The sequence below is a fragment of the Anolis carolinensis genome, chromosome 3, assembly GCF_035594765.1.
Source record: "Anolis carolinensis isolate JA03-04 chromosome 3, rAnoCar3.1.pri, whole genome shotgun sequence".
Taxonomy (NCBI): domain Eukaryota; kingdom Metazoa; phylum Chordata; class Lepidosauria; order Squamata; family Dactyloidae; genus Anolis; species Anolis carolinensis.
In genome coordinates, this window is record NC_085843.1 from 5,865,230 (window position 1) to 5,893,029 (window position 27,800).

The 27,800-nt window shown below is 42.0% G+C and overlaps 1 protein-coding gene across 3 annotated transcripts in view; it reads right to left on the reverse strand.

Annotated features, from left to right (window-relative positions):
* Positions 1-27,800, reverse strand: part of fam168a (family with sequence similarity 168 member A) — a 239,614-nt gene that overhangs the window by 128,437 nt on the left and 83,377 nt on the right. For all 3 annotated transcript variants that reach the window (XM_062974438.1, XM_008120677.3, XM_008120679.3), the window contains one exon: positions 9,718-9,806. In XM_062974438.1, the coding sequence (XP_062830508.1) occupies positions 9,718-9,787 (70 nt within the window). In that variant the 5' untranslated portion in view covers positions 9,788-9,806. The remainder of the gene's footprint in view (positions 1-9,717; positions 9,807-27,800) is intronic.

A 27,800-nucleotide genomic window follows, 5' to 3' on the forward strand; every position in this document is an offset into this window, starting at 1 on the left:
TGCTCTATAGTCCACCACCAAGCGTAATTCCCCTGACTTCTTTTTCACAAACATCACTGGGGAAGCGGCTGGGGATTGAGAGGGTCTGATGAATCCCTTGCGAAGGTTTGACTCTATGAACTCCCTGAGAGCTTCTTGCTCCGGTTCAGTCAGGGAGTAGAGATGTCCTCGCGGGATCGGGGCCCCCTCCACCAAGTCAATGGCACAGTCATAAGGTCTATGTGGGGGTAATCTCTCGGCCTCTTTTTCATTGAATACATCCCAATATTCTGAGTACTTCTTGGGCAAGGTGATAATGGGTTCAGTGTCTGTGGCATGACAGATCTTGGCTACAAGGCAATGGTTTTGGCAATATTTTGAAGCAAACTGCAGTTCTCTGTTGGACCAGGAGATGCTTGGGTCGTGAAGTGTCAGCCATGGAATACCCAAAATCACAGGGAAATGGGGAACCTCGGTAACAAAGAAGGAAATCTCTTCCATATGTTCCCTTATCCACATTCTGGTGGGTTCCGACCACTGACTTACGGGGACGTCTTGAGGGGACGGCCATCGATGGCTTGCACCACACGGGCGTTCTTGAAGTCATGATATTGTAATCCCAGAGAGTCGGCATACTCTCTATCAATGAAATTGTTTGTGGCTCCTGAGTCTATCATGGCATGGACCATGACGGGTCCTTTTTTTGCTGACCACAAGGTGACCACTAGAAGAAACAGGACCCCAGTTGGCGGCTCTTGAGTGGGTTTTTTGACCGGGTTGGCGAGCCTCTCTACGCCCGGTCGCTGGCTTCCCCCGCCGGCTGTGCGCCAGCCGCCTCAGACGTCTTCGTCTCCGTGGAGGACGCCGCCGCCAGACGGGCGGCGGGCTTCCCTTTGGCTGGGCACTCTCTGGCGAAGTGGCCCCCGTTTCCGCAGTACCAACAGAGATTTAGGCGTTGGCGGCTAACCTGGGACGCACATTGCCCAACTGCATCGGCACCTCCTCGCTCCCTCTGGGGTATGGGGCTGGTGGTGGGGGTCTCCATGCTGGACGCGGCTGGACGCTGGTGGGAGCGGGAGGTTTCACCCCAGCTCTACCGCTCTGGCCTCGGACCCATTGTTTTCTGTTGGCCAGCATGACTTCAGCCCGTAAACATTGATCAATGAGTGCTTCAAGAGAGTGGGGGGGATCCACCTTGGAAATTTCCTCCAACATCTCGATGTTGAGACCCTCCCGGAATTGTCCTCTGAGGGCTATATCATTCCATCCGGTGCTGTGGGCCAACACTCGGAACTCGGCTATGTACTGGGACAACGGTCTGTCCCCCTGAGAGAGGCGCCGGAGTTTATGGCCGGCTGCCTCCAAATTGTCTTCGATCCCCCAAGTCGCCTTAATGTGATCCAAGAAGTGTTGCGCTGATCTTAGATGCGGGGAAACTTGGTCGTACAGTGCCGTCGCCCAGTTGGCCGCTGGCCCGTCTAAAAGGCTGTAGATCCACGCCACTTTGATGTCTTCTTGGGGAAACTCGGCATTGCGGGCCTCTAGATAAGCCTGGCATTGGCGACGGAAAACATGAACCTTAGAAGCTTCTCCAGAAAACTTGGTTGGCAATGCCAGGGCCGGGAGACGGATTCCGCGTTCCTTCAATCCCTTTATTTCTCCCTCCTGCGCATTGAGCTTATCACGGATGCGGTCCACTTCCTCCTTGTCGATGGTGTAGCTGAGTGGCTGGCCTCCCGGTCCGGCTCCGGTAGACATTCTGGCCTAGGTTAATTGGTGCTTAGGGTGGCGGAGTCAAACTGTCAGGACCCAGGCTGCAGGGCACCAATAACCATACACAGAGGCCAGAATCTATCTAATATCTTTATTGAAGGAGTATATAAAGTTAATAAAAACAAGTGTAGAAAATAGTCCAGAATTAGACCTTTCAGGAAAGGTCAAAATTAGTCCAAAGAAACAATGTCCAATATGAAATATTAAGGTCCAAAGTTGTAATCCAATAACCGAAACACTCACTTTGCCAGGCAAAGTGAGGGGAGATGACAAGGTCTTTTAGTCCATGAACTTGAACGAGGCTAGGAAGTAACTTGATTCTTGGAAAAACAAGGCTTGGATACAAGGCAGCAAGGAACGAGGAGCAAGGACAAGATCCGTGGTATTTACTTGGCAAAATCCGGGAAACAAGGCAGGGCTGGGTCTTGGAAAGCAAGGCAAAATCCGTGGAGGAACAAGGCTGGAAAACGAAGGCTTGAATCAGGAACAAAGGCTTGGAAGCAGAGTAGCTGTCCACACACACTACTCCAGTTGCTGACGAATTGACTCCGCAAGATCCCTCCGGGAGCAAGGAACCTAAATAGGCCTTGTTTTCCCCACCAGAGAACACTTCTCTGGGGAACCAGAAACGAAAGTCAATCTCTGTGTCCAGATGTATGACTCCCTAAAATTTCTCATGGGAACAGGCTTTAATCATCTGAATGCTTTGCTGCTATTCTCAAACTCCTGCGATTAGCCTGTTGCACTCCTTTCTGCTGGAGAATGTAATTACGGCGCGAAAAAGGGGGAGAACTCGACTCCGGGCTTGTTTGGGAGATTTCTGGAAGACAAGCCTCCTGCAGGTGCAAAGGCTCAATTTCTGGCTGAAATGGTTCCCTTTCTGGCTGAAATGGAGGAAAACCCAAGTTCTCCTCTTCGTCAGTCACAACAGCACTAGGAATGGGACTACATGGCCCATGAGTCATCACAATGACTGACCATTCCTTCAGCATTTTCTGCAATATATGGTCAACTGTTCTTTTGTAGGAGGGCTCAGGGTGAGAGATGGTTAGCTGCTCAATAGAGCTTCAGAGAATCAAAGAATCAAATCACGGAGTTGGAAGAGACTAGTAGGGCCCCATTCAGCCTTGCAGGAACACCCATTCAAACCACTCCTGAAAGATGGCCATCCAGCCTCTCTTTAAAAGCCTTCAGAGAAGGAGGCTCCACCAGACACCCAGGCAGAATATATTTCATGTAAGGCAGCTTGGATCGCCAGGAAGGTCTTCTCCTACAGCTTGAATCCATTGCTCCACTGTGCTCATGTCTCCAGAGTAGAAGAAAACAAGTCTGCTCCCTCCTCAATGGGACATCCTTTCAGATACTTAAACATGGATATCATGTCTCCTTCTCTCAGTCTTCGCTTCTCAAGCTAAACATCCCCAGCTCCCTAAGTAGCTCCTCAGAAGGTTTGACTTCCAGACTTTTGGCCATTTTTGGTTGCCCTTTTCTGGATACCTTCCTTCTTGAATCTCTTCCTTCTTGTTAAATCTCTGGACAATGACTACTATATAAACATGGTGCCGTGGTCAAAACACATCCAATGGTCTGCTTTGCAAGGACATAAACACTTCATGAGGAAAGCTTCGGTTATCAAGCACGTTGTCCACAATATGGAAATAGATCATTGAGATGCTTCCACCTTATATCTAGTCTATTGACAAGAAAGTAGTTTGACTCAAGACATAACCTTTGTGTGAGCTTCTTGTCCTACCTGGGTGCAAAATATAATTTTTGGTATTTAGAAATTTGGAAAATTGTAATGTTCTCAAGGCACCAGATTCCATCTGACCTTGGACTTACGAAGGCCAGATTAGTACATCGAAGGGAGACCGCCAGCAAATACCAGGCACTGTAGGCTGTATTTCAGAGTAAGGAACAGGCAAAGCTACCTCTGGAAACCCTCTGAAATTCATGAGATAGCCATAAATCAATAGGCAACTTGGACGCACAGACATACACACAGTCTATGCAGGCCTAGTGCCTTACATTTAAAGGTGCATCTCCAAAAACGGGAGGCCAATAAGCAGGAAACGGGAGCATTTTTTCCTGACTTGCTGAATGTAAAGAGACTTTCTTACAATCATAACTTTAAGAGAATGAAGAGGAACGGAAACATGGCTGGAAATTAAATACCAAACTATAAGGCTCCCATGACAGAGGTGAAGCAGAAATGTTTTAATACTAAGTTCAAAAATGTATCAGGCCACTGTAAAATCATGGATATTGGTCTTTCCGTCAGACACAAACCTGCTGCCACCGAAAGCAAATTACATCAGTTCTTCCGCTAATATACACGGCTTGCAGTGTCACCTACACTAATTCACAAAATGCAAATAGCCAGGGAAGGTCATAGTTGCTCAATATGCAACATAAGACAAACCCCAGGTGCATGGGCTCCTGGTTTTTTAATATTGACTCCCATTATTGTCGAATATTTATTCAAGCTTTAGCAAGTGCAATGCACATTCAAGTATCTATTTTAAAACCTGCAATTATTTTTTCACCTTCTGTCCACTTGTTGTTTTTTTCTGTTGACTTCAAGAGTATAATTCTTTTTTGTCAACGGTGAGGGAGAAATAGGACGGCATTTATCCGTGAAGGTTTTGCCCAGATAAGTTATTTGCTTTGGCTTTTCGAAAAATATCCTACTTAATTACTCTTCCCACTCAGTGGCAAAGAGGAAGAGATCAGATTGTGGCTCCTAGTAGAAGAGTGAAATCGCATTACAGCAAACCCCAGGGAGCACCTCTGAGTTCATTACAGCCAAGTTACTCCTCTGGCGCTCTTTGGGAATAGAATTAGGAAAGAGAAAGGGTGAGAGTCCATCGAATCTTTGTTGAGCTGGGATCAGAAAGCTATTGTGTGATTGTCAAACGTGCATTCCACTCTCAAGCAATTTAGCAGAGAAAGGCCTGAATAACAGAACAGTGTTTCAATTACTAGATATACAAGAACTGCATGGAAATACACCAATGTATGCAGTTGGCCTCCTGGATCCACAGATTCCACTTGTCGAACCTGGACTCTATTCTCATGCAACTCAGCAGAAGAAAGCCTTGATAATATACCGTATATACCTGAGTATAAGCCGACCCGAATATAAGCCGAGGCATCTAATTTTACTACAGAAAAACTGGGAAATCATTGACTCAAGTATAAGCCGAGGGTGGGAAATTTCAGAAATAAAAATAGATACCAAAAAATTTACATTAATTGAGGCATCAGTAGGTTAAATGTTTTTGAATATTTACATCAAGCTCAAATTTAAGATAAGACTGTCCAACTCTGATTAAATCATTATTCTCATCTTCTTCAATGTAAATGTGCTTATGCATCCTTTGAATAATAATAGAGTAAAATAATACATGTAATAATAATAATAATAAATACAGGAAAATGAAACATGTAATAATAATAAAAATCGAGTAAAATAAATGTAATAGTAGCAACAATAATAGAGAAAAATAATAAATGTAATAATACAGTACCAATAATAATAGAGAAAAATAATAAATGTACCATATATTCTCAAGTATAAGCTGACCCAAATATAAGCCAACCAGGACCCTCACCCGAATATAAGCCAAGGGTTTTTTTTTCAGTCTTTAAAAAAGGGCTGAAAAACTAGGCTTATACTTATACAGTAATAGTAAATACACCAAAAATGCATGAAAATACATTGTATGAATGAAGCTGGCCCTCTGTATCCACAGATTCCACCATTCACAACTTGGAAAAAAAAATTAATTCCAAAAAGGACACTCTGATTTTGCCATTTTTTATAACAGACATCATTTCATTATGTCATTTCCTATCATGGGAACTTGAGCATCCAATGAGATTTTGTTATCCATGAGGGGCCTTGGAACTAAACCTGGATAAAAAGGGCCCATTGTACGTACAAACCTATCATTACTACTACTACTACTACTACTACTACTACTATTTCTACCCCTCTTTTCTCTCTCGATCAAGACTTAGAGCAGCTCACAATCTGAAAAACAATACCATTAAAAACCCACAAAATATAAACATCAAAATAGAGATAAACACAATGTTATTCAAACAAGTCAGTTGAAAACACATAAAATGAAATGATTGAAACACCATGCAGCAACTGGGAGCAGGGGCTGGCAAGAGGGCATGAAGAAAGAGAAAAGTAGAATTAATGGATGGAGATAGAGAACACTGCTGGCTAAATCTAAAGAGAAAGAAAAAAGAATGAGAGCAGAGATAGTGAAAAATAAACATTTAATAGTATTATCGGGTTTTTAAAAATATGTTGTTAATTGCTTTCAGGGTCCAAAAGGAAGTGAAAAAATATGTTAAATTAAAAAATTAAGAAAGGCAGAGTGAGGCAGAAGGAAAGGAGAACAAGGAGAAATAGCCTGAGGTGCCTTCTGGCTGTAGTGGCTGCCTCCTCAGGAGAAGCACCTGGAACAGGGCACAAGGCAGCAAAAAGGGCAGTTTCCCAGGAAGGTGGCATTCTGAATTTGTATAAATGTGCATCTGCTTGATGGAGAGTGAAAAGATGATGGAAGAAAGCAAGCAAAGGTGAGGGGCAAGGAAGAGAAAAAAGGATAGTCTTTGAGGAGCAGCTGAGGGAGTTGGAGATGTTTAGTGTAGAGAAAAGGAGGCTGAGATAATGAGATAATTTCTAGAAGACTTGACTTTGAATCCAAAGTAGCCCTTGAAAAGGAGAAATCACCTGCAGATCAAGATGGATGTCTAGGAGCTTGGTCAGCTATCGATATGGCAAGAAAACTTTTCATTAGAAAAGCCAAGAAGCTCTTTGCCCCCAGAAGTGAACAATATCATGAATTTAGCTTCTTATTTTTTTTACTATAGTCAGTCCTTCATATTTGCGAAGGCTGGGGGGCACAGGAGCCCCATGAAAGTGAACGTGGTTAAAGACGTTGCTTGTTTTTTACGTGACGCTAATCAAAGAATCACACTGGAGGACTAAATTCCAGTGTGAGGGCCTTCTCTGTGGTGGCTCCCCGGCTCTGGAACTCGCTCCCCAGGAAGATTAGGCAAGCCCCCACCCTGGCAATTTTCAGGAAGAGCTTGAAAACCTGGTTCTTCACACAGGCCTTTGGATAAGGTCTGCCCATCTTCATGATAATTCTTGTTTTCCTGTGACCTTTTCCTCATTGAATGCACTTTAATTTCGATATAGGCTCAGGATCTTTTTCCATCCCAAGCTGTCCTCTCACTAATCTAAAGCACTTTGTCACCTACCTCAGGTTTGAAATTTATACGGTTGCATTTTATTCTGTCCATTTTTTTTAAAAAAATGTGTTTTAACCATGTTATTCAGTTTTCTATTTTATCTGTATAAGTTAATGTTTGTTTTTATAATTGCACATGTCGTTGTACACCTGATGTGTTTATTGTTACTGTTTTTATCTGGGTCCGGTCATTGTAAGCCGCCCCGAGTCCCTCCGGGGAGATGGAGGCAGGGTATAAATAAAGTATTAATAATAATAATAATAATAATAATAATAATAATAATAATAATAATATTCATTGGAACTTATGCCTCAAGTACCACCTCCCAGCAGCAAAGAACTGGTGGGATCACAAACCTGCAAAAGTATTGGAAAATGAGCATGCAAAGATACTGTGGGACTTCCAAATCCAGACTGACAAAGTTCTGGAACACAACACACCAGACATCACAGTTGTGGAAAAGAAAAAGGTTTGGATCATTGATGTCGCCATCCCAGGTGACAGTCGCATTGATGAAAACAACAGGAAAAACTCAGCCGCTATCAGGACCTCAAGATTGAACTTCAAAGACTCTGGCAGAAACCAGTGCAGGTGGTCCCAGTGGTGATGGGCACATTGGGAACAATGTGGAATTTGGAAACAATAGACATTGACAAAATTACGATCTGCCAACTGCAAAAAGCCACCCAACTGGGATCTGCTCGCATCATCCGAAAATACATCACACAGTCCTAGACACTTGCGAAGTGTTCGACTTGTGATTTTGTGATATGAAATCCAGCATATCTATCTTGTTTGCTGTGTCATAATAAAATAATAATAATAATTCGTGTTCTCTCTAGAAATCCCTAAGTTCTCTAGTATGACCTGAGGAAGCTGCCCACAGAGTCCCACTGGGGAACCTAGAGAGTCCTAAAGAGAACTTTTCAATCAAACCTGTGAGTAATCGAATCTGCAAATGTGGAGAGACGATGGTAGCTTTAAAGGTAGACACTTATCAGGATAGTTCAAGATCACCTATGAAACGTTAAGTAGATCCCAGCCTACATCTACGTCACAAGCGCAGAAGCCCGTCCGCTCTGTTTACAAGGTAACATATTTTAATGCTACTGAGCATTATCTTCATGCACATTACAGAGACGCACGCAGAGAATCACGCTCAGACATGACACAAATACTTATCCTCAGCCTCTCCTGACCTTTTATTCCCTCATAGCAATTTCCTGATTTTCTGCTGGAACAGTCTGTGTCTGTTCTAATATATCGTTCTCCTTCTTCAGACTCTTATGCAATTCATGTGGGTCACCAGCCATAGCTTCATTCTCTCCCCACATCTCTCTCAATCTCAGTCTAGCGGTCTGTGGGCCCTCCCCTCTTTATCCTGCCCTCTTCCTTCACCTTTGTTTGTATTATCTGCTTATCACACATTTGAGGTCTCTGTATGTCAACTGAAGTTGGCCAACATGCCCATCTCCCTAATTTGTTACCAAGGACTTTCTCGGGGTTGAGATTCATTCAACTGGCTCCTACAGCAGAAATGAAGATGCCTTCAAATATTCAGACTCTTTGACACATCTGAAATTTTTTCCCAAGATCTACCTTTACAAGCACATAGTGAGCAGATCCAGGAGAATGAGGAACTTCAAACCAAACTTGACATTTACTTCCTGTGTACCATCTTTCACCCCGAAACCAAAAGAAGTGTCATATATGCCAAACAGTTGCTGACACATCAATAAATATGCAAATCCAAGACAATTGCAAATAGGCATGACAACTCACAGAAAATTATAGGAGGGAAATCTTGTGATTTTCACTTCTTCTATTAAGGAACTTTCGTGAAAAACTCTACGTATAACGATACTCAAGACATTTAAGCCGTCGTTCCCTTAGATTCCTAGATGTTGTCAGACTGTAGCTCCCATTATCCTCAATGATCAAGGATTTTTAGAACTCCTTTCCATTAACTTCTCTGAGTGCAATTTTGAGAAAGGCTCTTTTAGAGAGATAGAGCTGCAATAGAAACTAATACTTTCCACCAACGCATTATGGCTTTTCTATGGAATCTCAGGCCATGAATCAGTTTCTTTGAGCAAAATTCACAAGTCACTCTAATGGCAATCCACAGCTAAGTTCATAATTGCAAAGCAGTTGCCTTTGATGGAATGTGTGAAGACTCAAAATAAACTCTTAGATCCCAAACAAGAAGACACACCATGTACTAAGCACAAGCTGAAGTGTCAGATGGCATCACACTTGAAGAAATTTGCATCAACCCAAACCTGGTGCGGAGTACCTGGAACTGCAAAAAATATGGCTATCGCAATTTACTTCACAAACTGTTCTGGCTGCTATTCAGATTTATTAGCTAACCAATGCTAACTATATTTTAGTTCTGATTGCTAGGTAAAACTGTATCTGAGCTGCATGGCTTCAGACCACTGGTGGAGGCTCCTTTCATTGAAATTCTCCTCCATAAAAAAATCCCTGATGACTAAAAGCTGAATGCCAGAAAAGAAAACAAGGCTAACTAATACACATCTCTCTCATATGCAGCTCTCTATACACAGAGGAGGGGAATATTGTCACCACGCCTTTATATAGATGCATCATGTGAGCACCCCCAACAATGCATTAAGAGATACAGCCCAGATAAGACCGAGGTATTTTTCACTATATAAGCCATCTTACCTGTATAGGCCATGTTCTTAGGGTTTCCGTAGGGAGCCCCAGGTTGAACGGGGCTGTAAACAGGATTCATTGTGGAAGACGTGGAAACGCTGAAAGAGAAAGGAGAGAGGGATCTTGAAAAAAAGCTTCATTTTCCCCATCACCTGAGCTCACAACAGGACAGTCATCACCATTATCATCATCATCACCACCACCATTTTCATCTGACTTGGGAGCTATTAGTAAATTTGCAAGTGAAAGCAATGGAAACAGAAAAACACAATATAGATAGATAGATAGATAGATAGATAGATAGATAGATAGATATTAATTGAATACAAAATGGAAAATCTGAAAGGCATGAGAGAGTAAAATGTGTATCCTATCATAGAAGATATATAATGTTCATAATTTTGAGCTTGCTCTGACCTCACCTATACTTCTCATAGGGAAGCTACAACCAATCTCCTCATGACTACAAAGAACTCCCAATGCATACCATATATATACTTGTGTATAAGTCAGCCTTGTGTATAAGTTCAGGACAAGTTATAGGGCCAATATTATAAATTCTGATGTGACCCATGAATAAATAGAAGGTCATTTTGTGTAGAGGGAAAGGTACCAGCACTGCCTCAGGGGCCTGCCACCCTTCTCACCACCATTTTCCCACCTAGATATTCAAAAAGACATGAAGTTGGTGCCATGGTAGATGTGGCCTCCTTTAGATTTGCCCAAAACAGACTAAACTCTCTTCTTTTTCTACTCTACTCAGATATGATTCTTATGTAGAGAAGAATTAAGGTACAGGATTCACACTGGCCAATGGATAAGTCAACCCAAGGTTTTTCGGTCAATTTTTGACTGACATTTCTTTACATGAATATGCATAGTAGTTGAAGGGTGGACACCTTTTAAACAAGTAAACTGCAGACTCTGCATCACATCATTAGGATATGACAAAACAGACAGAAACCACAGAATAATAATGAGTCTTTAACTACAGTCGTGTTGTTACTGCACACAAGGGAAAAACATGGTAGCCTGGACTGCTTCTTAATTAAAACATCTGAATACAATAAAATGGCAAGTGAACAACCAGTGATTGGGATTTGTGTGAAATTGTACAAGCAGCTCAAGATGACAAATAAGGGCAAACCAGGACCACCTCAGAATGTTTCTAAAATATCCAACATCATTAAAGGAAAAAGGAAATTTGCAGATTGTTCCCGACAAAGCACTCTCAGTTTCCAAAAAGATGATGTTATGCGTCAATGGAGAGACTTATCCTCCTAACAAATCCACTAAGCAAAGTTACCACAGATTCAGATGGTCTGCCAAATCATAGCTGAAGGAAACTATGGATGACAGGAAAGCTCACAGAAGCTTGAGAGCTAGAAGGGGTGAAGGGGTCCCTTCATTCAACCTGCCATACTCCTACAAGATGCCCATCAAACCTCTACCTAAAGATATCCAAAGAAAGAGAGCCCTATGCCAACTGAGAAAATATTTTCTAACAAGTCTTACAGTAAACCAACAATAGTTCTTCCTAATGTTTAGACAGAATCTTTTTACCTGTATTTTTTAACTCATAGAATTGTGTCCTAGTCCCTGGAGCACCAGAAACCAAGCTTGTCCCATCTTCTACATGCCATCCTTTCAGATATTTCAGAAACTCAGAGCTGGAAGAGACCCCAAGGGCCATCCCATCCAACCCTTGAAAGGGCAGATAGCCATTCAGTCTCTGTTTAAAAACTTCTTGAGAAGGAACTCCTGGGCAGCAGGGTATTCAAGTATTAAACAGTTCATTCTGCCAGGAAGGTCTTTCTAATTTTTATGTAACCCAGAATACCATTAGATTTTTCAGCTGCCACATCACACTGTTGACTCATATTCAGCTGTGGTCTACTAGTGTCATCCATTTTATATTGGCAGATTTCATTGTGTCTGCCTAAGGGTAGTGCCTGACGGTTAGTTCCTCTTGGTCCAGCTCTCTAATCTGTGAAGGTCATTTTGGCTCATAATCCTGTCCTCTTGAGATTTTAACTCTCCTTCCCGATTTGGTGTCATCTGCAAATGTGATCAGAATGCCTTCTATTTCATTGTCCAACTCATTGAAAAAGACACTGAATAGCAGGGTCTCCCTGTGGCCACACTGTCATTTTTCTCAAGGAGGAAGAAAGAAGAGTCATTAGAAAGAAGCTCTCTTTGGATTTGGCCAGTCAATTCCTTCCCAATCCACCTCATAGGAACGCTATCTAGCCCACATTTTATTAGCTTTTTCTGAGAATGTCATGGGGGACCTTGTCAAAGACTTTACTGAAATTGCGATCTGTTCCAGCTTTCCTTGCATCTACCAAGTTTGCTATTAAAAAGAGAGCGAGAGAGAGAGAGACGAGTTTCATCCGGCATATCTTGCTTTTGAGAAATCCATGTTGACTTTTTGTGAGTATGGACTTCCTTTCTGAGTACTGATCTGCTTCAGAATCTTTCCTGGTATTGATGTAAAGCTACTGGGCCTCTTTTTGGGGTCCTCCTTTCCTCATTTTGGCCTGCCTTCTTCCAGTCTGCTGGAATGTCTCCTGTTCTCCAGGAATACTCAAAGAGTATTATTGCCAGTGTGTTAAACATTGAAGCAGATCTTGTTTTTTTCTCCATGTTCTAAGACCATGGGCCATTCTACCTACTTTTTTTCTCCGCAGTTAGGTTCTGATACTATTTCATAGAATCATAGAATAGTAGAGTTGGAAGAGACCTCATGGGCCATCCAGTCCAACCCCCTGCTAAGAAGCAGGAAATCTCATTCAAAACACCCCCGACAGATGGCCATCCAGCCTCTGCTTAAAAGCCTCCAAAGAAGGAGCCTCCACCACAGTCCGGGGGAGAGAGTTCCACTGCCGAACAGCCCTCACAGTGAAGAAGTTCTTCCTGATGTTCAGGTGGAATCTCCTTTCCTGTAGTTTGAAGCCATTGTTCCCTTGCGTCCTAGTCTGCAGGGCAGCAGAAAACAAGCTCCCTCCCTCCTCCCTATGACTTCCCTTCACGTATTTGTACATGGCTATCATGTCTCCTCTCAGCCTTCTCTTCTGCAGGCTAAACATGCCCAGCTCTTTATGCCGCTCCTCATAGGGCTTGTTCTCCAGGCCCTTAATCATTTTAGTTGCCCTCCTCCGGACCCTTTCCAGCTTGTCAACATCTCCCTTCAATTGCGGTGCCCAAAATTGGACACAGTATTCCAGGTGTGGTCTGACCAAGGCAGAGTAGAGGGGGAGCATGACTTACCCAGTTCCCTCTATTTATTCAAAGACTATCATATCATCTCTCAATATCTTCTCCTGACTAAACATACCCAGATCCCTAAGCACTTCTTCATAAACCTTGGCTTTCAGACCACTGATCATCTTGTTTATCCTTCTCTGGATATATTCCAGCTGTCGATATCTTCCTTGAACGGTGGTGCCACGTATCAACACAGTATTCTCAAAAGCATGAAAAACACTCCCAATCTCCTAATAATGAGTAAGAGATCGACGATCCCACATTTCTTCCAGACCATAGAGATAGCCACAGAAAAATGACAAGACTGAAAACAATCAGCAACTACATTACGGGAAAATGAAGGCCTCTCATGGTGAAAGAATCTATACCGTGCAATTTCCAAGTGCTTTTCAATCAACCTGAGTGCCTAGCGAGAGTTTTGTGTGAGCCCTTGGCCTCCCTTGTAGTAAAGTCTGGACAATACAGAAGAACTGCCAGCCTCTAAGGGCCAAGTTACATTAAATGTAAGTCTGCCTGGATGTCGCTTAGTTTTTCAAACCAAATGCTAGTTTCAACATTTATCTCTCTGCTCCCAGACTGCAATATCCTCCTGGGGCTGGCACATTGACAGCATGTTCAGTACTATCTAAAATGGTGCTGCTCCAGGCAGAGAACCACCTTTTAAAAATTAATAATCATCCTGCCTATTACACTACTAATAAAAATTATTAGGCAGAGCCAAGATCTTTTCTCTCTGTCTTTTATCCAGAGGGGGGAGGAAGCAAAGGACCTGGGAATTTCTGCCTAGTACTGTCAGTTAAGCAACTACTCAGTTAATTATCTTAATGAACCACATTCTCGGTTCTGATTAGTAGAGAGAGAATCAGCTATTAAGCGTTATTAAGCAAGCCAAATTTCTCCACAGCTACCTAGACGTTTTTAAACATCGTCCAAAAGGTGCTCTTTTCATAAAATAATAATCCAAGCAGGCAACACGATGGGTACTGATGGGCCATGAGCAATTTGTTAGATCGTAAAGTCTTCCCTTTCGACCTCCAGATAATAAACAAGTCAAATGTTAAACCAAAAGGACAACTGGTTTGACAATTAGTATTTAATTATGTTTTCCAGCAATTTCCAAGCTAAATTGTGTTAGTTACTTTCCAAAGAGTTGCAGGGTATTAAACAGCAACAGGTTTTTGGTTTTTTTGGTGAAATGTAGGGTCGAGTTCTGACGAGGCAAAGCAAAGAATATTTGCAAAACCCTCCTCTCCAAACCTGAACAGAGTTTTCTGCCTGATCTATGGTAAACTAAGTGCCTCTGCCACATAATGTTGCAATCCAGTCCAATATCTATGGGACCTGCATTTGGCTGGTGGACAAAGAAGCATTATGACAAATAAACTAACTCACATGTATCAAACTCAAGGCCCACAATCCAAATCTGGTCCTCAATGTCACTATATGTACACACACACCCCAATGCTGGACTACAACTCTTTTATTCCTCATCATCAGACCTCACGACTAGAACTTATGGCAGGTGTGGTACAGTAACATCTGGAAGGCTGCAGTTTATTCTGATTAATCAGGAAAATGGGGTTTGAATTTAGATACAAGGCTTGTCGATATAATGCCTGGCTTTAATATCTCCTTTAACCTTTCCCCAATCTCAGACCTATAAGTGCTGTTGGGTTGCAATTCCCATTATCCCCAGTCCACATGGCAGATAAACAAAAGTGATGGTAATTGTTGTTTAATAACGTCTAGGGACTCAAACTTATTAAAAACCAAAGAGCATTGACCACTGGGTAGAAATAAAATATAGTTGGCTCTCTGTATCCAGAGATTCTCTGTCCATGCGTTCAATGGCCCTTTGAAGGCAACCATAAGGCTGATGTGGCCATCAATGAAAATGAGTTTGACACTCCTGAAAATGGCACATGTGAGACTGCATGTCTGCAGATAAGGGCTGTGCTCTAAATGGAGGAAATTCAGGAGAAAAACCGTGTCTGTCTGTGTGCAGCAAGCACAACAAAGAGCATGGGAACACCTTGAAGATGAGGCACATTTTATTGCAGAACCTAGGAAGACATGAAACCTTAGGGCAAGACAGCAATTTCCACGGGAAACATGACAAAGATGGCATGAGCTGAAACAAAAAAAGACCGAGCAGAACCAAAACAAAAGGCCCTGAAGGCAGGCAGGCAGACAGCGATGCAAGGGGCTTGATGGGGGAAGAGATCTGTATTCCCTGCAGCAATGGCTGCAGTTGCTTAGATGCAGCCAAGGAGCCAAAGGAAGGAAGGATTCCAGCAGATAGGTTTTCAGGGCTCCTGCTGCAAAACAACCTCTGGATACTTGCCCATCACAACCTAGTAACACGGCAAAGGGTTCTATCTTTGCTGTGAAAGCCCCCGCCAGCCTCTGCGGCAGTGGGAAATGGCTTCAGACGGAGTGTAAATAGCGACACAACGGAGGTCTGCGCTCCTCGGCTGCTTCCCATCACCCAGCGGCCAATGTGTCAGTCAAAGAGGGCTGGGGAGGGGGAGGGAAGGGGGGCCTTCAAGGAAAGGAGGGACTTGCAAAGGCTGGACTTGAACTTTCCACGCTATTAAGCGGCTGCAGCGCCATGCTCTGATGCTCTCGCCTGGCTGAACAATAGAGAGCATCCATCAAAAGGCAGGGGGATGAAGTGGAAGCTGAAGACCAGCAAGCAAAGATGCACAAGAAGCAGGGACTGTGTTTCCTTCTTGCACCTTCAAGAAGGAAACACATTTGGGAAGGAAGGGATAGAAGGAATGGGAAATGGGTAGCAGGGCACTTTGCAAATTAGGGAATAGAATGGCTCTTCCATCCCTTGAATATGGGTCCAATCGACTAGGGGGTCTCCGTGCTCACACTCTTCTCCCATTCATTTCAAGGAGGCATTCCAAGGAGAACACCCCGTGGATCATATTCAGTTAAAAAAATCAGCTCATACTACACTATAAAGTATATATAACACATACATGAATTCTATGTTTTGACTTGGGTCACATCTTCAAAATATCTAATTATGCACATATGACTAGGACTCTAGAAAACTAGGGTTCAAATCCCTGCTTGGCCACAGAAATCCACCTTAAGCTAAGCACAGTCTCTTAGCTTTCAAGGTAATGGCTGTGATGCCTCTTGGGCCTTGTAGTCCCGTTCCTAGTGTCATTGTGGCAGATGAGGATGAAAACATGGGGTTTTCTCCGGATCAACAACAGCCGGAGTTTTTCCAGATGCCCGATGTTGATGCTCTTGCCCAAAAGCCAATTAAAACCGACCTTGAACAGCTTTCACCTCCCTTCGCTAGAAAACAATCCTTCTCTGCAGACAGGGGAGTGAAAGAGAGAATTCGCAGGAGTGCGAGAATTGCTGCCAAACAAGACACTGATTAGCCATGTTTCCCCTGGGAAAATTCCAGGGAGTCTCACATCTGCAAAGTTGGGTTTCTTTCCCTGTTCTCTAGGGAAAGAGAACGCTGGACGCCTGTTTGGCGGGAAACAAGACCCAGATAAAAGTACCTGGCACTGTTGATTCTTTGCGGAGACAACGGAGCAGCTTCAGGAGTAAATTCATGTTTCCAGCCTAGTGTGGACTTCGCTAAGTCCGCAAATCCAGTTTCCTTGCCTTGCCTTCTCAAGTATCCAAGAATTGCCTTGCCTTGCTCCTAGCCACGGATTTGGTTCTTAGAATCAAGTTTTGGACTGTCTTGCCTTGTTTTGAGCCACGGATCCTGTTTTCTAGGTTCAAGCCTTGCTCCCAGCCTTCTTGCGGATTTACCTTGTGCCTTGAAAGACTCTGGACAATTCCCCACACTATTGCCTGGCAATAGTGTGTGTTTCGGTTTAATGGATTTTATCTTTGAACTCTAATATCATTTATTGGACTAGTTATTTCTGGACTTTATTTGACCTCATTTGAAAGGTCTGCGTTTGGACTACATATTCTACCTGTTTTTATCCTTCTTATATATTTCCTTAATAAAGATATTAGATAGTTTATTGGCCTCCGTGTATGGTTCTTGGTGCTCCGCTGCCTAGGGTCTGACAATGGCACACCTCTCCTGAATCAGTATTTGCTTGAAGGCCTGCAACAACACAACATAAACAACCCAGATTTATGTCAAGGGGAAAATCAACGATCGAGCCCAAGGAAAAGCAAGGAGCTGTCACAGAAGCAGGCATTATAACAATTTCCGAAGATCTGTGGTTATTGATCTTACAACAATACAGTTCAGCAACCTAAAACAAAACCAGATGAGAAGATGGAGGCAATACTGTACCAAGGAGCTGGTGCCAATTAGGATGAAGGAGGACCCTGAAAACCTGATCAGATTAGAGGCAAGGTCCACTGAAGAATATTTGGCAACAATGACATGTAAATTGGGCTTCAAAGATTGACAACCCAGCCAATACTGACACAGCTGCCAACTAAAGGCTTGGTTTTCAATTTATTCCAGAAAGCCACATAAAAGACCACCCTGGAAGAGTGTAAGTTTCTGGGGCCAAAGGAGAATTCTGGGCATCAAAAAGTGAGCCTTTAAGCTAGATCAGCAGGTTCAAGACAGAGCTCAGCCTTGGAGCTGTCCAGGGTTGTGCAAGTGACATTCATCTCACCTTTCTATCCACTCCTCCAACACAAACATGGAACAGCTCCACATAAGGAAAACTTGAAGTACAGCATTCAGAATTCCAAAATCCAAAATTATTACACAATCCAAAATCACCCACAAAGGTGTCTGAGATAATGACACCTTTCCTGTCAATGTGGTTCAATGTACAGAAACATTATTTAAAAATATGGGGTGTAAAATTCACCTTCAGGCTATGTGTGTAAAGTTTATATGAAACATACATGATTTCAAGTATGTTAAACATCAAGAAAACCAAGATGATGGCAACCAGACTGACTGATAACTGGCAAATAGAGGGAGAAAACAGACAGTGGAGGCAGGGACAGACTTTGTTTTTCTAGGCGCAAACATGACTGCAGATGCAGACTGCAGCCAGGAAATCAGAAGATGCTTACTTCTTGGGAGGAGAGCAATGACCAACCTCGATAAAATATTGAAGAGTAGAGACACCAAGCTGGCAACAAAGGTCCACATAGTGAAAGCAATGGTATTACCTGTAGTAACCTATGGATGCGAGAGCTGAACCATAAGGAAGGCTGAGCGAAGGAAGAGAGACGCTTTTGAACTCTGGTGCTTGAGGAAAATCCTGAGAGTGCCTTGGACCGCAAGAAGATCCAACCAGTCCGTCCTCCAGAAAATAAAGCCTGACTCCTCACTGGAGGGAAGGATATTAGAGGCAAAGATGAAGTACTTTGGCCACATATTGAGAAGACAGGAAAGCTTGAAGAAGAGAATGATGCTGGGGAAAAAGGAAGGAAAGAGGAAGAGGGACTGGCCAAGGGCAAGATAGATGGATGGTATCCTTGAGGTGACTGGCTTGACCTTGAAGGAACTGGGGGTGGCAATGGCCGACATGGGATGGTCCATGAGATCACAAAGAGTCAGAAGCAACTGAACAAATAAACAACAACAACTTGATTGCTACGTTTTGACTTGGGTCACACCTCCAAAATATTTCATTATGTACACCAGAGCCAATACATGTATTCTAAAAATCCAGAAAAAATTGAAAGGTTACATTGAGGAGGGGGCAAGCTTGTTTTCTCCAGCTCTGGAGATTAGGACATAGAGCCATGGATTTAAATGACAGGAAAAGAGATTCTACCTAAACGTTAAGAAGAACTTCCTAACATTAAGAACTGTTTGGCAGTGGAATATGCTGACTAGGAGGAGTCTCTTTCTCTGAATGCTTTTAAGCAGAGGCTGAATGACCATCTGTCAGGAGGACTTGGATGGTGTGCTCCTAATTGGTAGGAACTGGATGGTCCTTGAGGTCTCTTCAAACTCTAGGATTCTATGATTAAATGCAAACAGACATTGGTCAGTTTTTTCCAGAGATACACTAGCATGCATGACCACAGTGGGGCATGGAGGTAGGAAAAAAATGATAAGATGGGGGTATGCATCCTCAAAAGAAGCTCCAAAAACCTGGAAACTAGCTGGGGAAGTATTGGAGGCTGCAAATGGAATTGAGGAGTAAAAATGTTATGGTGCAACCACGAAATGCAATGCTGACATTTTTGAAAAAATAAATATGCTTCTTTACCAAAATAAAACGAGAACAAAAACACATAAAACACTGATTTCCAGAGATGTTTAATGTATATCACCTTAACTGCTACCGCTTTTCATGTGTGCTACATCAGCCGCTGTTAGGTTTTTATTTCCTTTTAAAGTGTTAGCTGTATAACATGTACGTTGGAATTCTTGAAGAAATTGGCTGGTGGCTGTACTTATACTTTTTATGGTTTACATGACATGATTTTACAAGTCTGCTGTGTTCACTGGATATTTTTAATAGAAGAACAGTCCACAATTCCATTCCATTGTTTATATCAGTACTCGTGTTGCCCATGACATACACTAATAAAATGCAAATTACAGTATGGGAACAATGATAAAAATGTATTACACCTTTTCAACTGTAAATTGGATAATTAAAACAAGCCAAGAAAAAGAACAATTATACATCTTGGGCCTGGATTATTTTCTCATCCCTGAGCATCGTTCCAAGTGGATAGTTCATACTTCCCTTGCTAGCTTGACTTTGGGTTAAACTGATACTGATAGGCACTGATGCTGCCGCAGTGAGGAAAACTTGAAGCTTCAAAGGCAACCCCAGGTAGAGTGCATTGCAGTAGTCTGTTCTAGATGTAACAGGAGCGTGGACCACTATGGCCAACTCTGGCTTCTCAAGGTACGGGCATATAAAACATAAAAAAAAATGAAGCAGAAATCGTTGCCTATTGAAGAATGTATGTGGGTTACCAAAAGCATAGGCACAACTTAGTTCTAGGCTGCAACAAATGTTTTAAATTAAAATTCACCATAAATCAGAACTATTTTTATTGCCAAATGAGCAAACTAGAAAGGTGATCTATAAGGTGCTACAGTATATGATTTTGCCAATGAGACTGTTATATGCCCCAAAATGAGGGGGACACTGATCTCCAATGAAAGAATAATGTAATTTTAAAGTCTGACCGAGATAGAGAAATTGTCGACGTTGATCAAAGAAAAGCCTTTGGATTTTTTAAAAAACATTTGGGAAACATTTTTCTCCTTTACAGAAATAACAACATTCATGAGGTTGGAAGGTTGGGTTTTACTGTGTGATTTTAAAGCAGTAGTTAAGTAGTAATGATAAGTCTATTGCTATTTTATATTGATGTCTTTGGTTTGTGGGCTAGAAAGTCAATTTTAATTCATTTAGGTGTCTTTAGATGGCTGCATGGGGGAAGATTAGTGACTGTTTTTTCCTGGGATTTCTGTATTTGTTCCCTTTTCGTGCTTTCTCTGTCTTCTCTCCCATGGCAGTGTTTGTTTTGGACGTGTTATTATAAGTATTATCTTTAAAATAATGCTTGAGTGGAGTGTTGCCTGGATTTTACAATGGTCACATGTTTGGAGGCCAGAAGGTGATAAAAGAGAACTCAGACAGGTGAGAAATTGGATGACGACCACAACCTCTCAGTCTAAAGAGATAGGAGAGGAAACCACCAGTTTCAAAGAAACTTGCAATGCTTCACCCAAAGAAATTACTAGATTTCCAAGTATTTCAGGGATTTCCAATTGACAGGTATGATGAAGTTTTTCTGGGGAATATAACCATAACTCAGGTATTCCCTTGGCATAACCGGAGATAATACTTGGGCATGACTGGGAACAATCATATCCAAGTCCTGTCTCTTGCTCAACTAAGAGAAATTAAGCCAACGGGTTAGAGATAGTCAACTATAACTCCCAGGTATTCTTTCTGGCAAGGAAGGATACCCTCCCTTGCTGCTATTATTTTTCTGGTCAATGCATGGCTCACTTGGCATCTCTTTTGCTATGAGGGAACCAGTCTTCATTTCTGCAGTCCTAGGACAAGTATTCAAAATGGATCCCCAGAAGAAAGAAAAGCATTACTCATTAAAACACACAAACACACCCAGCCCTATCGGTCCATGAGCACAAGCAAAATCCAAAATCAACAAGTGAGGAATACCTTTACGAGTATCAACTACAGTTTCAGAGTAACATGAAAGGGAGAGAAATTGGAAGCTTGCACGCTACTGTAGAAGTGCAATAAAAATAATGGTCCCCTGTGGATTTTGGAATAGTTCACTCAAACATGTTTGAGATTTATATGTGGATTAAGTAAGGACTTAAGTACGGTGGCAAGACATGGTAATATCATATGACTTTTCTCCAGGACTTTGCATTGGAAACAGCCTTTGCACCGACCGACTGCTGTTGTTGGAGAAGGTAGGACACATTCCTGGGGAGAAGTGGGTAATTTGTGTCAGGTAATCCCCACCCGGACCAATTGATGAGTCAGGTCTCACCTTCTGCTCATCAGCGAGACCACTTAGGCAGCGGCAAAAGTGGCACCGATAAACGACACCTCAGTCACAGTCATTAATTATCTGCTGATCCCAGTGGTTCTAAAGGCTTTATTTACAAGTTATTTACAACACTAAATACCATCACTCTCTGGACACATGTTGCCTCCGCAAGGTGCGTCCTCTCGGCTTACCAAGTCCGTTATCAGTGCAAGCAAGCACCTCCCTGCATTCCACAGTTCCGTCCACATAGTTGAAACGGAAGTCTTGACCCATTAGCCCTCTTGGCAATCAATCAGGGCTGGCTGTAATTAACTCTTGGACTGTTGGAATGCTTGCAGGAACACATACACACATTCCAACAGCAACAATTGATTGAACATTTCACACTAAAACAACAAAAACACTAACAATTCGCTGGCTACACTTAGCCTTTACCTTGCCTCCTTCCCACTGGAATTTCGTTGTCTCTTGCCTCAACTCCAGAAGAGCCAGGATTGAATGATGGATTTATGGTTCATGGCAAATTCTAGCTAGTCAAGCAGAAAAGCTTCATACAATTTCTTTCTTTTTTCTTCTCCTTTTTAAGCAATACAGGGGTAATATGCAAATATTTAGACAGGCCAGTTAGCCACTATTTTCCTAGCAGCTTAAATACTACACAAACTGACCTGCCATAATATCAAAATGGCTGGATTTTTTTCCCCAAATGTGACATCTTCTTGCTCACATTTTGCAGATGAGGGGGCTCTATTTATTTGGCTCCAGCGAATGCTCAGACAAGATTTTCCGAATCAGGTGGCAACAGCAGGTTGAGAACTTAGAAAATTAACATTTATGTCTTGCCTAATCTCACAGAAGATTAGTTTCTTGTTCGCTTGACAGGCCTTTTGACTCCACAGAGCTGTTAAAAAGCCATTTATTATGAAGGCAGCAGTGAAAGGCTTGTGTCTGCATGGGTGTGTATATACGCATGCATGCAAAAGCATATCTACACACAAAGCACATCACATTACTGACAACTGTTAAGAATTACATGCAAACATGACTTCTCAGGCTTATCCCAAGGCATATTTAATTTTTGATCTCGGTCTTTCTCTATCCTGGGAAAGAATTGTAGCTTTTAAAAATATTTTTCAATGAAATCCTTGAAATATCTCCTAGGGAGAAACAGATGCCTGTACCTGGCCATCTATCCAAAGTTGAAATAAAACGGATAAAACATTAGACATTCTTGTACTCTCGGCCAGGGAGAAAGTGATGCTTGTATCAAGCCATGCATTCATCAATCACACTTACAGCCATGTCTTTACTGATCATGGGCCCTGAGTTGATATAAAATGGATAAAATCATAAATTAGACATTAGAAACAGGCTAAAATCACTACAAAATAGAGTTACAGGCAGCTAAAACAGCCAGAATAGTCTGGTTTCAAGGAACAAAGGCCTTGAAACCACTCTGTCTCCACTACTCACCAGAAAATCAAAACAATGAAGAGCCAGACTGATTTCCTTTAGAACCGTGATTCTCATAATCTAGCCTTCCAGGAGTTTTGGACTTTGGCTCCCTGACATCCCAGCTGTCTTGGCCAAGGATCAGGCAGTCCAGGAGCTGAAGTCCAAATCACCTGCGTAGTATTCTTCGTATGAAACGAAGACCACTACACCACACTAGCTGCATCACAGTTTAATGAGGCGCTAATTAATATAGGAACTACTGTGGCCAAATCAGCTCTCCCTAGGAAAACTGGCAAACTAACCAAAAAAAATGGGTAAAGACGCCCACAATAGCTATCTGGCCTTCCAGGAGTATCTCTGGGTTACAAGAGAATTCCCAAATCTGATTTTTCAGAGGGAAAATCCAGTAACCCTAGGTTAGCTTTCCTTTGTTGTTGTGTTTCTTCAAGTCATTTCTGACTTCTGGCAACCCTAAGGTGAACCTATCACAGAGTTTTCTGAAGCTGAGAGCATGTGACTTGCCTAGGTTTACCTAGTGGGTTTCTAGTGGGAAACTGAACCCTGGTCTCTAGAGTCATAGTTTGGTCTCTACATCACACTGGCTCTCTACTGACCAACAACATTTCTGGAGTTCTCCTTATCTTATTGATGATAACAAACTTCAGAAATCTAGATGACCTTCCCCAACAGATTCATGTGTAGGTGTTGAAAGGTTCAAGGGATACTATTGAGTTCTGTGGGAAGAACACAATGCATCATCAACATTGTGATAAATTCAGCCCAAGCTGTTGGCTGATATTAATATACCTGTCTTTACACAAGCAGGTTGCCCAACCATATTGAATGGCTGTGAGAGCACAGGCCAGGCCACCCAGGAGGGATCATTCCATAGCCAGGTTAGTGCTTGCCCTGAAAATGAGCAAGATTGCATCTTGTAAATATAGCCCCCACTTTCAATAACTATTGCAGCTGTCTTGCTGAATTTTTCAAACAAGGGTGCACTTCCCTTATTGACAAAGCAGCACTTGCTCTGCTTGTGAATTTGCAGATAATGAGAGCAGTATTTACTACTAGTATTTAACTATCTTTCCTTGGAATTTAGTCAGGACAGACTGAGAAGAAGAATCAAATTAGCTATCTACCTAAAGAATCTGCCCTGAGGCAGGAAAGGATTCAGCAAACTACTCTGCAAAGCAAGTTTGAAGCCAGCCTGCTAGACCCAGATACTTCAATGTGACTTCTGGGAAATGGTTGATCCCCTCTGAAGAGGTTAACAGCACAAAGGTACTCATTCAACTGACTATCTCTCTGTGGCAAACAGACTGCCTCTGGGTGACATTAAAGAGCATCACTTGGAAATGCGTAATTACCTCCAGATTGCCTGCAGCAACATTAAAAAGAATAATCTCTCACCAGTTTATACAATCTAGATATAATCAAATTAACACAAGCACATAACTCCTACAACAGTTATATGAATCCTGTTGGAGGATTACGCCAGCATGAAAACAGTTGCGCATTTTCTTGGTGGGAGTGCAAATGTGGCCCCAGCAACAAATCACTCCACAGGTGCACGCTTCGCTCTTTCCCACTCCTATCTAATCCTTGCGCAAGAGTTGAGCCAAAGGCCACGGTGCCTGCTTTGCGAATAGCTGTGTAACAGACCTGCACGCCTTGGCAATAGGAACGGGCCAAAATTTTAAAAGACAAAACTTCTTTGGGCCACAGATAGGTTTTTACCACCTTACCAAACTATAACTCCCAAGATTCCATAGCATTGAGCCATGTCAGTTAAAGTGGTGCCAACCAGCATTAAATCTACAGTGTAGATGCCATCTATGACACTGAAATGGGAGAACCTGACCAGATTAGAGTTCCTACAAGAATCGGTATACTCACTTTTGGACTATAACTCTCAGAATCCTCCATCCAGCAGTGACTACGATGGCTTGGGGATTCTAGAAGTTGTAGTCCAAAAGTGATTTTTACAAGCTATTAAAAGTCACTTTTGGAGAGGAGAAGTCAGATTTATTATTATTTATTATTTTATTTACAGTATTTATATTCCGCCCTTCTCACCCCAAAGGGGACTCAGGGCGGATCACATTATACACACATAGGGCAAACATTCAATGCCCATAAACACATCGAACAGAGACAGACAGACACAGAGGCAATTTAACCTTCTCCTGAGGGGATGTTCAATTCTGGCCACAGGGGGGAGCAGCTGCTTCATCATCCACTCTGACGGCACTTCCTCATTCCAACATCGTAAATTAGTTAAACTTGCCTCCCCACTTTTTTTTTTATAAGTGGTACTTATTTCCTACTTGATAGATGCAACTATCTTTCGGGTTGCTAGGTCAGCAACGAGCAGGGGCTATTTTTTATTTTTATATTTTTTAATTGACGGGTGCTCACCCCACCACGGGCTGGCCTCGAACTCATGACCTCATGGTCAGAGTGATTTATTGCAGCAGGCTTCTCAACAGCCTGCGCCACAGCCCGGCCCCAAAACTTGCTGCCTTAAGGGGCCAGTCTGAGAATCTAACAGGGGAGGTGGAGAAGGAACCCATTCGATTGGCCTGGACTTTCCTTAACGCAAGCCCTTCCAAAGTTAAGAGAGGCTCATGTGCCTGATTGCCTCACTCCTCTGGAAGTGTTTGCTTGTTGTTGTCTGGTTTGTCCATCCCACCCCAAAGGAATTCTTGGTGTTCCTCGGGCCACAGGTCACTTGGCCACCTGCAGCTCAGAAAGGAGGAGGGTCGTCGCGGAGGAGAGAGGTCACAAAATCCTTCAGCAGGCTGCAAGAGGCCCACAGGACGTAGGTTGTACAAGTCTGCTTGTACAAGTCTGCACAGCAGCCTGCAAAATACTTCCAGAATGCATTTATACCATGCTAAAAATATCTAAGACAATAGCTCTGATCTGTAGAGTTGGATGTCCAAAATGGAACACTTCCTTCTGCTTTTACTTCCTCCAACAGATATCCCCACTCACTATTCCCAGATGATGATGATGTTTCCTTCTTAAAATTTGTCTGGCAATAACAGCATGGAATAATGCCCTTGTGCTGCATAGTCTACTTATGTATGTTTACAATGATGTGAATGTTTACCTGTACTTATTAAGTATTTATTAATTTATATTGAGGCTTTATTGTACACGGTGCTTTACAAATAAAAGAACCACAAAACGGTTCCCTCCTCTCTAGGTCTAGAATTTATGTAAACTTCCTTGAGTCCCAGGGTTGGGGGAAAGGTCTGGAAAATAATATAAATGATGATGGGCAATTGAGGATGGTAACGATCATAGAATCATAGATTCCTAGAGTTAGAAGAGACCCCAAGGGTTAACTTATCCAAACCCATGCTGTCATGCAGGAACATACAATCAAAGCACCCCAACAGCTTCTACATTAATAACAACAACAACAACAACAACAACAACAACAATAATAACAATAATGCCAACTGCAAAAGGCCACCCTACTGGGATCTGCACGCATCATCCGAAAATACATCACACAGTCCTAGACACTTGGGAAGTGTTCGACTTGTGATTTTGTGATACGAAATCCAGCATATCTATCTTGTTTGCTGTGTCATAATAAAATGATAATAATAATAATAATAATAATAATAATAATAATAATAATAATAATAATAATAATAATAATAATACTTTTATTTCTTACTCGCCTCTCCTCATGGATCAAGCTGGGTTACAAAATAATTAAGACACATAAACATTGCAAAAACACTACACATATACATATTATTCTTTGATTCTATATTTAAAAATATTCCTATAAAAGCTACATAATAAACCTCCAGTGTTGAAAACTCTGGGATATGGCCGGAAGTTATGGATAGCTTTAATATGGTGCTTGTTGTAAGTTTTAAAATTGTTTTATTTGATATCTTAATTGCATTTTAATCGGGATATGATGCTTAATTGATTATGTATTGCCGTTCAATGTATTTTTATGAATTTTATATGTTGTACGCCACTTTGAATACTACCCACAGGAGAAAAGCAGGATAGAAATGAATAAATAATAATAATAACATCAACAACACTCTGAGAACAATTCAAAACATACTGAATATAACGGGATAAGCATCCATAGATTTTGGTATCTAATCATCATCATCATCATCATCATCATCATCATCATCATCATCATCATCATCATGGTGGGGAGGTCCTGGAACTAAACCCCAAAGGATACTAAAGGCTCACTGTACCACTAATATTGGATGTTGATTACCAAAAATATTCCATTCACTTATTTTAATACAGTTTGTCCTAGACAAAAATGGGGTGGGTGGAACACTGCTCTGCTTTGAAATAGCATTAGTACAAATTAGCTTTCTCCCAATCTGGTGTACTCTAGATGTTTTGGAACACAAGTGAAAATCACATTTGGTCTCTTATGGAGTCCATTACAGTATCAAGGCCTTCAGGAGATAAGATGGACAGATCTATGAATTACACTAATGGGGCTTGAGTGGTGCATTCTTGAGTTGCAATGAGGCTTAATCATGTTTGACAATTAGGCAGATCCCTAATTTCTGAAAATGCTTATAAGGAACATTATTCCAACATACCTTACTGTCATCGTTGATTCAAGAGTGAGCCAGGATGACTCACCTTAAATTGTCATAAGTCCAGAAACTTAATTCAGCAGGGTTTTACACATTTTTCCCACACACCCAGCACCCCATCAAGAGAACTGACAAAGGCACAAAATGGCAGCAATGAACAAAGCCAGCAAGATGGTGGCAGGTGGAGTATGAAACAGTCATCTGATAAATACTGATATCACTTTATATTACTATCGAATCCTTCACCGGAACTTCCTGCATTCTTTGCCACAATAATTCTTTTGC